The 12,441-nt window shown below is 49.0% G+C and overlaps 1 protein-coding gene across 1 annotated transcript; it reads left to right on the plus strand.

Annotated features, from left to right (window-relative positions):
• Positions 1 to 511: 511 nt before the first annotated feature.
• On the plus strand, positions 512 to 3,292 carry LDX57_009454 (putative rhamnosidase B; the record flags this gene model as incomplete). Its single annotated transcript, XM_046091184.1, has 1 exon — positions 512 to 3,292. One exon carries the CDS (start codon positions 512 to 514, stop codon positions 2,987 to 2,989), a length of 2,478 nt encoding a protein of 825 aa, XP_045947161.1. The 3' UTR covers positions 2,990 to 3,292.
• Between the last annotated feature and the right edge of the window lie 9,149 nt (positions 3,293 to 12,441).

The raw sequence follows: 12,441 nt of genomic DNA on the forward strand, positions 1-12,441 counted from the left end.
CGGGGCCCCAACATGAGAATAACCGAGCCTAGAATCGTCCGTGCCAGCTAAACCAAGCCATAGACAGAGTATCAGACACCGATCTAGCCATAACCTGCCAACAGGGTTCGTATCGCGTATCCATCACCATTCTCGGTAAGCCCCAGCAAAACCGGAGAAAGTTACGCTTGAAATCGACCAATCATGCCACAGACAGTTGGATAGGTAGCATGCGCTAACCGGAATCCTTGAGCTTTTCCTATTGATACAAGGCCCGGGTCCATTTCGAGCGTGGCGAAGGCTCTTTCGAACTCGGGCTTTCGATAGAATGAGGCCCGCATCGGTCTATAATCGAGGCGAGCTGGACCGAAATGACCGAGAGGATGGCTAAATCGAGATGGTACCCCGTTGTCATATTGTAGAGTAAGCTGCTGTTGTTTGAAGAAAGAGCAGTTGGCATCCATCATACCGCTGGCTAAACACCAAAACCACTTTTCCAACCGGATTTTCGACGCATCGGCTGACAGATATCATGTCTCTTGAATTTGACAGAAGCTGGATGTGGCATCCGGGTTTCACGGAGGACCGCACCGACACGGCCGGCCTGTTTGTGCATTTCAGAAAAGACCTGAACATTTCATCAAAGATTCCTGCCTCTCTCACTCTGCAAATCACAGCCGATACACGGTACAAACTGTACGTGAACAGTCAACGAGTCGCCTTCGGCCCTATCAAGGGAGACCAGAGTCTATGGTTTTACGACGATGTTGATATCGCGCCTTTCCTTCGGTCTGGTCGCAACCACGTCGCAGTTCATGTCCTCCGTCTCTTTCATGCCACAGCCTTTGCACCCTCCTTTGCACGGTCACATTTCGGTGGGCTTCGAATCGTGGTTCCAGAACAATATAGACACTGGGCAAGTCAGCTGGAAAGCAGTACCTCATGGGAGACGGCAATCGATCCTTCTACCACGTTGCGAGTTGATGAGCCGGAGGACTACTTCCTCCACATTTATGAGAAAACTTCGCGACAAAGAAGCGAGGCACCGGCCTTGATCTGGAAGGCAGCCATGATCCGAGAATTCAAGAACTCCACCGGAAATGCGCTACCGTGGAATCTCTCGCCACGCCTGTTGCCTTTCCATAAGGTCACAAGAGCCCATTGCTCAGCTATTCACAAGGTTGAAAGCATTATCGCACCACAGCGGTGGGAGGCAGTTCTGACCGATAGTTATGATGATAAAAGTGGTCTGCTGCTCCCAGCTGGGACCAAGCATAAAGTTAATGTGGAAATGCCAAACCATACAACGGCTTTTCTCCAGATTCGCTTCAAACGTCCTGTGACAAATGACAGTGTGCTTCGGGTCGTATATTCGGAATGTTACGAAGATGAGCCCGAATCAACACCGTGGGTGAGGAGAAAAGGCGATCGACGCGATTTGAGCAAGGCGCTCTATGGTCCACAGGATATATACCAGTTCCAAGGAGCCGGTGGCCTTTATGGTCTGGGATATAACGAGCGTGAGGCCACCGAGGAAGTCTTCATGCCCTTTCACTTCCGTACCTTTCGGTTCCTCAATATCCAAATCGATGCCGGCTCAGCAGATCTAGTGCTTCTTGGTCTTGACATCGAAGCAGTCAACTACCCTCTCGAGACTCATGCTAGTTTCAATGTTGAATCCGGTACATCGTCGGAGGATCAGATGTGGCAACAGCTGTGGGATACAAGCCTTCGAACATTGTCCAATTGCATGCATGACGGTTATGAGGATTGTCCGTTCTATGAGCAACTTCAGTATGCCATGGACGCCCGCAGCTCTTCCCTTTTCACTTACAGTATATCCGGCGACGATCGCCTTGCAAGGCAGGCTATCATGCAACTACACGATACCTTCCGGCCTCAAATTGGCTTGACAGCAAGCCGGGCTCCAGCCCATCGCCTGCAGTTCATTCCGCATTTCTCACTGTATTGGATTTGTATGATTGGAGATCACTTGATGTATTTTGGAGACGTCCAATTTGTTTCGCGGTTCCTACCGGTGGTTGATGCTGTCTTATTTTACTTTCATTCTCGAATCGATAGCCATGGACTGGTCACATCAGAGGTGCGATCAGGGATCTGGAACTTTGTTGACTGGACTGATCGGTGGAAGCCACATGGGGTGCCACCAGCAATTGAGCGAGTGGGCATATCGACTTTCACAAACCAGCTATACGCATACACGTTGTTCACAGCAGCGCAACTGGTAACTGCAGCTGGAAGATTATCTATGGCGCAAGAGTATCAAAGCCGGGCCAAGGAAATTATCGAGGCCGTGAAGGTACATTGCTATGACGGCGAGTTCTTTGCCGACACTTTGGTGACGGAGGCCAAGCCGGTCGACTACAGTTTGCACTGCCAGGTATGGGCAGTCTTGAGCAGAACAATTTCTGGGCCAGAGGCACAAGGTCTCCTGCGAAAAAGCCTGCAGAAACGGAGTGCTGGCTTATTCACCGAGGAGTCCGTCTCCATGTCCTTCTACACGCTGAGAGCTCTGAGCTTAGCCGGCGCGCAGCTGTACGAGGAGAACTTTCATAATTTCTGGAAACCGTGGCAGGATCAACTGTCTCTAAATGTTACTACCTGGGTTGAAGACAGCGTCTCGAAACGATCTGATTGCCATGCGTGGGGTAGCGTGCCGTTGTATGAATTCATGGCCGAGGTCGCTGGGTTTCGTCCTGCGCAGTCGGGATGGGCAGTGGCCCAGTTTCGGCCTCGATTAGGGCTCTTTAGACAGCTGAGAGCCACGGTTCCATTGAAGATGACAGACGGAATTAGCACCGGCGTCGTCCATATTTCCTGGTCTGTTTTGGGTGGCGAGATCGTTGTTCGCTTACAGGCGGACTTGACTGGACTCAACTCCATCCCGGTCGATATCGCCCTCCCTGGTCAGGAGACCCGGATTTCCCTGGACAAAAATGGGTTTCGATGGGTCATACCGCATAATGATGTCCAGCGACACGGAGCATAGCATCTGCCTTCTCACATCCATGTCTGACGGAAAAAGAAAGAAGAAAAAAGAAAGATCACCGCGACAAATCCTAGACATGCATGTGCTCTCGATTTCTCAGCACCTAAGCCGACCCGCCTCACCTTCGGAGTCGACTAGGGTCAATCCGGATCAGTCTACATGCATACGTTGCTCTGTATGGTCAAGCCTTGTCGAGATCATGACCGTGTGAATGGAGGACATGGCCGAATGGGGTCAGTGCAGTATCCATAATGGATCCCGATGAGTGGAGAATCTGTGCATCGCTTGTCGTCTTCCTGATGCCGTGGTCTGTGAGTTTTTGGGGAGGAGGGGGAATCTATTGGAGGACAGCGATTCGCGGCGGAGGGTTGGAGAGGGAGGGGATGGTGGAGATTTGATGCTATGGAGTCCTAGTCATACTCCGCTGAAATATTTTGTGCCGGAATTAGTACACCGTACTCGTAGATTACCGCTCCAGACCCTCTCTTCTCGCTCCCACTTTCTATGCGTTGGAGAAGATCGTGATTATTTTTGGAAAAGGACGGAAGAGCGGGCTCCAGTCGATATTCCGTCCTCATATCCCTACCGAGCCTGTGCTGAGTCTTAGCATTGGTAGCGCGGCGCCTTATGCCCCATCGTCTCCCCTTGGGGGTTTCAAAGTAGAACTTCGCCAAACCGGGTGGTAATGGTGCGACGACCAAGTTGATCCGATCCCGTGAAGTTCCAACGAGGAAGAATCAATCCACGGTTAGTCTCCAAAGGAAGATGGGGCCAGGAGTCTAGGGAGTTGGGCACTGGGTAGGCAGATCCAACTCGAGCCGGCACGGGCCCCATGGATCCAGAACCATTGCCCATTATTGCTGTTTAGGGCGGGTCGCGTTCCCTGGTGGGTGGTTAGTTCGGCTGATGGACGGGAAGTCCATGTCCTTGGGACTGAAAGAATGGGTCCATCAGATTGAGTTTCGACCACCCGGGTAGATTGGAGTGCACTGACCTTCGTTGTCGAGTTCTCACTTCTCAGCCATCACGTCGTAGAGGATACTAGCAACTCGCTAGTACATATTGTGACATTTTCCCAAGGATCGACGAAAACACATTAGGCTAGGGTATCTGAGGGTGCCATCGTACTCAGTAAGTGTTGGGCTCATTTTCGACGAGCCAATCAAGTTCCGTTGGACGAAACTTTCCAGGCAATAGACCAGGGCTGTCCTCAATATTTTCAGGGTATTGACCGGAAATCATCGTTGAAGATCATGGCACATTCTTGGAACAGACAGCAGTCTACTGGTAGATCACAAAATTCGCAGACGACCAGGATCATAACAGGCGTTGAAGTGTGGTGGTGCCAGCCTCATCGGACCAGGTATTAGGACGCCTTTTAGTGGAGTCGCCTGAAAAAAAGCAAAAAGAAAAGAGAGTCTACACCGTAGATAGACAGAGAGGTATAGACGTATTGCCGCAGATACTCAGATAATGTCAACGTGAACACTTATTGAAGGCACGGCACTCATCTCGACGAGGTCGTCAACAACCTGGAAAGGTTCAAGTCTTCGATCATTCCGGTACTCATGAAAGAAACTGGTGCACAAGAACAGGAATACATGGAAATAGAAGCAATAAATAAGTATTTGTAGCTACCGCATGCTCCCACTGATATTGATCGATCGGAGCAGAAAGATGAAGCGGCGAAGAAACAGAACGTGATGGTGCCGAGACAAAGTCATGTGCCGAGTCACCATTTCGTCGCCCATATAAGTCAAGCACGTTCAGGCCGTTACTCCATGCCTTTCACCACGCGCATGATAATCTATGAGCTTTACTTAGATCTAGTAAAGATGACAACAAAAGCCTCCAGTATATGTGTTTAATGAACGATTCTCATCTTTCTTCCTTAGAGACCGAAGGATGATGCCCTTCGCCGGTGCATGAACCCTCATATGGTGCCCCAAGTTGGGACTTTCCCGAAGGCCAATATTACACAGCTGGATTCAACAAGTCTCGAAAAGTTCTCAGACATACAGGAACATAGCGAGACAGTGCCCAATGCCAAAGGCTTAAATCAATACAGTTTCGTCCACGTGGTAAGATAACGGCCTGCAAACCAGCAGCAAACAATTATTCTTTCAAGATTGCTGGCTTTGCGCATGGTCGAGTTATTGGCATTGCAGTTTGCCAATAGTTTTACACTCACAAACACCAAGCTTATGGCTTTCTGAAAGGATCGAGACTAGCCGGTGAACTGGAAGGCCTAGACTGAGAGAACAGAGCGTTAAAATACATCCAGAAAGACCGTTCAGCCGTAAGGATCCTTGAAAGTTGGTTGGTCCTCTTGTGCCACTCATTAGCCACCCATAATCCCAGAATGTCCTCAGGTGCTGACCCTTCTTACCGAACAAGACCGACAAGCATGCACCCATGTTTCCAAAAACTTGACCCTACCCACAAGTGTCCCTCCGTGGTGGCATGGCCATCGATAGCGTCAGCCAGCTTGCACGGCCCATTGCCACCATCACCAATGGTGTCGTCGTTTCCACGCGGTCATACAAAAGAAGTCACGAGCGTAGCAAGGCGGCCGCGTGCTCGCTCTGTGCCCACTTGTGGCTTAACGGGGGTGTCGGGTCGAGACAAAGACCAGAATGAGCTATAAGCATGGCGCCTGGATGATCCCCTATCGAGCGTCAGATCTATTGGACTGCTCAGCCGAGTCACTTGGCAAAGCGCGCCGGGGATACCCAACCCGGATGTTTAGCTTCTAAGCCCACGTCCTCTCAATCATCGATCAAAGGGAAAAGGGATGCTGGGGCAAGAACACCACCTTCGTCATCTGCAGCTAGGCCAAATGCCTCTTCATGAAGGCTGTCGATAAGAGTCTGCATCTAGCAGGTGCTGGGTCTCCCAGAAAAGTCTAAGCGAGGGGCAGTGAAGACTATTGCTCCCATTTCAGCCTTGTCGCAAACGATCGAGCGGTCCGTTGAGCTCAGAAGACTTCCTTCGGCGTCCTGGTTGTCTTCCAACTTTCAAGTCCCGTGGAGGTACTCCGAGTTACGCGACGTACCGCAAGACACTCTCGCTACAACTCTGCATGGCAACACCGGCCCTTTGGAGACGTAGGCGAAGCCCGACTCCATGTACATACTAATGCGGTGATACGGTCGTCTCTGTATTGTACATACAAACTACGACACGACGCAGTAAAAATTGCGAGCCTATGGCAGCACAGAGGTATCCGAGTCGAAGGCCTGTGTGGATGTACAACTGCATAGAGAAACGTCGATTGGCGACGTTGTTTACCTATGGTTAATGTTTGCTACGGGTTGTGTCTCATTCCACCGTACCAGTACCTAATGTTTACTTCTGGCTTTTTGCGCCTTAGCGCTTACCGTATTGCTTTGTGTTGCCACAGACTGGTAGCGAGAGGAGCTCAGTGTAATCAGGTCCAGCTCGAATGTTGAATTCTTTTTATTTGAAAATTATTATTTATTATAATGACTATGAATATGAATATGTTGGAAAGGCGGGGGGGGTTACTCTTGGTGAGGAGTTGATGTTGGCGGTGACGGTGGAGGTTAGAGCTGCAGCAAACCGCCTCTTCAAGTGGGCTGGCTGTACCTTCAAGGCTTCAACCTTGTCACCTGCGGCCTATACTCCGGTCGGCGTACAGACCAGGTAGAGGCCGAAAAGGCCCTAAGCCCTAACGAGGTTGGCGCGCTGCCTTCCAAGCCGGGCACTTGGGCGAATCGGGAACCACATGGTCCCCGATAGGGGAGATATGAACCCCGACCGAGGAGGGCGGCCAATAACGCCGCGGGGACCATTTTTATTTTCCTTTTCTTTTTTCCTTACAACCCCCCCTACTAGTACGGTACCTCGACGTCATGGTCCCAACGATCGAAGTACCGTCGGGTGTAATTATGCGGCACTGAGAGCGCGGGAGATCCGGGTATCTCGATCAACTCCCTACCTTGCCTAGTGAGTTACGTATGTACCACGACTTGTCCATGGATCCTGAGAAAAAAAAAAGGTTAACCGTTTTGAGTAGAAGGTTGACAAAAAACGATCGACCCACGATAGCTATCCTAAAGGATTATAGGTTTTCACCTTCACCCTTCACAGTAGGAAGATTTTTATTCAATTATAATAATTGATGATATTATATCAAGATAGAGGTTTACCCACTTGTATTATTGTATGTATGTATGTAAATAACAATGTACATGGATACATACACTTCATTACCTGTAAATGCAGGTGCACAGTTAATCAATCTGAATACCTAAGATGCCCGTTACAGGTGCTGTGCATTTTGACAACCTGCTACCGCCGACGGAGTACTCTTACCTTCCCCCCGGAACCTTGCACATTAATTAATCTATGGAGATGCCCGTGTTTATTGTAAATTAATTACCCCGTCAAGTGACAGTAGATCCTACTCCGTAGTAACGCCGAGAATCCATGTCCACATTCCATAGTATGAGGATTGCATATGTTGATTTTTACTCTGGACATACAGTAGGTATCTGGTTTGTACACGATGTAAACCGTATGTACAGTATGCACAGTAGAATATACAGATACAGGGTGGGCACCGATTTTCTGATTCTTATTTTTATTTTTTGCTTTTTCCCACGCTTCGATTCCTCCCTGGTTAGGACAGGCAAACTCCTAACTGACAGCGGGGTGCTCGGGCCTCCTGAGGTTCGCAGAAAAAGAGGCCCGACAGTCAGGAAACAGCGGCGGATGCGAGAGAGCCGTTCGCTCCACTCTTCACTGCCCCCATACCTGGTAACACAGGAGGGATGCTATCCTGCAGCCAGATCCTTGGCCGACCGTCCCCCTTTTGCCTTTTCAGTGGTTACACAGCAGCACCCAGCGTGGGAGGAATTATTTACGCTTTGCGAATGGTGCTCATGACATCCATGTTCTCTCGAAACGTGCTTGCGGAGGGGGACACTTGACACCTTACAGGTATTATTTCAGGGGATAGTTCTATTTTTATTGATTATTTTTTAATTTCTTCGAATTTCCATCCCTTCATGGATTGCATACATACTGTAGTAGTACATACATAGGGTACGTACAACGTTAGTAGCCACCTGCCTGTCTCGATTCCTTGATCTCCAAATGCCAAGCTTTTCATACCGAGTCGAGGGAAAATTACAACATGTGTGCCTGGGGCATCCTCTCGGGGACTTACCCGCCCCGTATTTTCTTTTAATTTATTTATTTTTTTTCACAACGGACAGGGGCCATCCCTGTCGCCCAAGCGCGCTAAAGAATCAAACTACCAGGGTATATCTCAAATACTTCCCGTGTCTCTGATTGGTACCAATCCCAGGGTACGCCGGGGACCATCGGGCTAGCACTACGGAGTAAGTGGTGGTAGCACCGTCAATCCTTTCTCGAATTTAGACTGCAGCGGGCTTCGTGATCAATCAATAGTTGCAGTTACCAACTTAACTTCCGCCCACCTGGATCGGGTTGCAATTGATGGATGAGATAGATTGATGAGGTTTAGATTCGGTAACGGACTGCTAGGGTCAGCAGCCGTTTATCGGCTTTGTGACCTGTATCCCTGAGCATCCTGGGCTGGGTTTCTTTGTTGGTTTATTATTTATTCATTCTATCTTGAGATACGTTGTATCTGTCTCTTTTCTTGACCCTCCACCCCTGATGTTGCTTCTCCACGTAGTACCTAGAACTCAATTGCAAAAAAACGATACATCAGAAGAACCAGTGGAAGGAAAATAATAATGACCATTATACGTATGTACATCCGTTTGCTGTTTGTACCAACCTCCGTACCACGAGGGTGGATCGCGAAGTGTACCTACCCGTCCACATGGCACTTCCGTAACCTACCACGACGTGGATGGCGTTTGACGCCAACTTCGATAATCATCGACTCAGCGTTTCAGTAGTCATACTTACGAGCACCCCGAGGACCTCCGAACGGAGCTAATGGTTCCTAAAATATACTTTCCCGAAGGAGAAGGATTCACACGGGCACCATCGCACTACTCCGTACCTTGACAGCAGCCAGGGAGGGAAAAGAGTTGTCAATTGTCATGGGATTTGCCCCACTGCTTCGTTCTGGGTCCCTGAGTAGTCAGGACGGAGTCCGTAGACTTACGGAGTAGAGTAGATAGTGTAGCGGTTCTACGGAAATATTATTGCGGTCTTACCGTCATAGCAATGGACAGTGGATGCCATTTCCATCGAAGAATTATGGGGCGTCACATCTTCGAAGTTTCCTATGTTCTAGAGCTGTCGCTCTTTGACATCCCAGCTCAATTTGTTCAGAAGACCAAGGCTATTGTCCTGAAGTCGTCTATTACCTGGTACGTGGTACATAGGGTCCGCTTAGATGTGCCACCGCCGGAGTCACGATCAGATTGAGCCTTATCGATCCCATTGTTCAGATCTCGGCTGTCTTACTGGACGACCCTTGTTCCCCTCCTTTAGATTTAATATATCGTAAGTGAGAGCATCGCGAAGAGGGAGTGCTATCAAAGTGAAGCAAACCCAACCGCGGGCGGCTGGCCCGCCTATCATTACCCAAAGTGGTCTAGCGTTGCAGCATGAGAATGACAAATACCTTAATTTGCCCGCCAATCAGGCCTCGATGCAGCGCACTGGTTCGTCACGTCATGTAGAGTCGTTCAGGGGTTCGTGCTTCTACCCTATTTTAGCTCATTCGTTTAGATGGATGATCGATTCAGGTTGTGGTGCTTGTTTGATTATTTCTGGGACTCCATATGACTTAGAAAAACTGTGTACCCCTTTTTAAACCGCTTTAGGGAAGATGAAGAGCATGTCAACGGCCCCTTAGCCCGTGGTGCCTGTCCTTCCGGCGGAATTGTACCTGGAACTAAACGCAAGCGAGTAAGAGGTCCCCGAAAAGCCCGGGGACTTACTGTGTGACAGATTTGACAGTGCGAGTTTATCCACCATGTCTTAGGCCTTTTAGCTCTATCATGCCGGAGCGGGGATCGTCGGCTGCTCTGTGCTGTAGCAGAGATTTGTCAAAGGTGAAAAGTCTTCAAGTCACTATTGACCTCGGTTATCACAATGCCAATGTGTAATTCCTGGAAGGCCAGCAGGCGAGGGAACCGCCTCGGAAACACATGGTTCCAAGGCTGGATCAGTCCTCATGTAGACGTTATCACCAATAGTCTGAGTGTGATATACATCCACAGAGTCCTAAAGTTGAGGGATTCATCGGGGGCGTCATGATTGATCAGATCACACGCCTCCCGAGTTTCCAACTACCCTGTGATAACTACTTTTGCCGAAGCTTATTTTTCCCACTGCCCATAGTCTTGGTACCTAGGAAGAGGGGAAATTCAGATCGTCCAACCATAAAGGCTCATTTCCGATCTGTCTCAAACGATCGGTACCAGTCGTGCCAATTGAAGACGGCTATACATGTGGATACAAGGAACAATAATGGCCGGCTAGCAATCCTCTTTGATTCATCCTTTTTGTATGGTGGGTTTTAGCTTCGTCTTCTACGCCTTGCCGGCGCGCCCCATTCCATGACAGCGGGCCCGTCCGGTATAGAACGATATTCAAATCAATGGACATTGGACACTGGACAGAAGCTACTTGCTGCACTCCGTACTCCGTAGTAGTACCGAGATGGCCCTAAGGTCGATTTAAAATCATCGATGATGCAGCTGGAGGTCCCCGAAGTCCCCGATCAATTGTACCTATCATTCATGCAGGAGTTGGCACTACGCCGAATACAATGGGCCCGTTCGTTCGCTAGCTACAGTACCTGGAATGTATGTGTGCACGTAAGGTGGAGGTCTGGGTAAGTATGCAGCGATTTGATTACCAACAGCCGGATACGACACGCATACTCGCCATTGTGGATAGAAAGGAGGGAAGGAGACAATGCTTCGATGGACCTGTCATTCTTCTACCGCATTTCCGACATAAGCGAGCTGGGTTGGGACCCAGAATCCGGACAGACCCTGCAGCTAAACGTGAGTCAGGATTGTGAATATTGAGCGTTGATTGGGCAGTGGGGATGTTGGAGGTTTGCTTTTTCTATCTGAGGTTGTTGCGATACCAGCCTTGCCCATCGGATACGGACTGTGCTTGCTGTGTCTTCTCTGTATATGCCTGGGCAAAATATATGTATCACCGCGCAAGGATATAGCATATTCCTAGGCACTCGGCTGCCATATACTTGGTATAGCTTGGTTATCAAGCACACTGCTACATGTAGACAGCGTATGTGTTTAGGTAGTGAGTAAACATCAACTTAACACACATTACCAAATCAGGTTCGCGGCACCGATACAAAGGTAAGTACCCCATTCCGGATCAGCGATTGCGTACGATCCCCATGTCGATCACAGCCCGGACCGGTAAAGACAAAGTCAAAATATTTCAAATTGTGAGAGGGCACTAGATGGCCCTGCGCCAATCATGGTCCCCACACAAACGGTTCATGTCTGGGAGACTGGGTAACGGCCCACGGGGGGTGGAGAGATCAGAATAGGGTACGGAGCACCGCGCAGAGGAGTTTCTGTGTGGGTGGAAGATAGCCTGGATGGCTGGCTGAGCCGCTGAAGACTGGAGACTCGCCGACGATATTGATTTTATTTTTATTTTCTTATTTATTTATTTATTTATTTCACTGAATTTGATTTCGCCAATTCAGAAAGAACATGTAGTAACAATCCATTACATCTATCATGCATGATGATATAGGGTCAATTCAATAGTCCCAACCCCAATCCTTGGGTATACCCCGTACACCACATACAATTCATAGGAGGAACGAGTAATTACGACCTTGAACAATGCACAACAGGATCTGTCATGGCCGACCACCGACCCAAACATGGATGCTCCATCGTCAGTGGACCCCGATTCGTGGTTTCCTGTTTGGAGCGTCTTTCTCGAGGCGGTTTCTCGCTGCCCTCGATCTCGGCACAGCTCCTCGACCACCCATCCACACACACACCAGTAACCTGACACTAACCATGTTTTATCGGCGGGAGCTAGATCTTTGATTTTTCTTTTTCTTTTTCTTTTTCTTTTTCTTTTTCTTTTTCTTTTTCTTTTTCTTTTTCTTTTTCTTTTTCTTTTTCTTTTTCTTTTTCTTTTTCTTTTTTCTTTCCTTTTTTTTTTTTGCCCCTCCCCTCCCCGACAGACTCCAACACACGCCTGGTCGTTTCTTCCCCCTGCTTTCCCTTGCCCCCCTTCACACCATTTTTCATCCTGAAATCCAACAATTCCGAAATTCAAGCCTGAGACCGCCCCAATCCAAGAATAACTTGAGTAAAAGGAGTAAGTTCACAGTTAGGATCCGTAAGCTGCCCACTTTGCCTTGTGTGTTTCCCATTTTACCTCCGCCAGACCGTTTCTGCCGCTCCCGTTTTCCTGTCAGGGCCTGAACTTAGACGAGCATGGGCCAAATCAGCCAGAACCAGTAACCC

The sequence above is a fragment of the Aspergillus melleus genome, assembly GCF_016097325.1.
Source record: "Aspergillus melleus strain CBS 546.65 chromosome Unknown contig5, whole genome shotgun sequence".
Classification (NCBI taxonomy): Eukaryota; Fungi; Ascomycota; class Eurotiomycetes; order Eurotiales; family Aspergillaceae; genus Aspergillus; species Aspergillus melleus.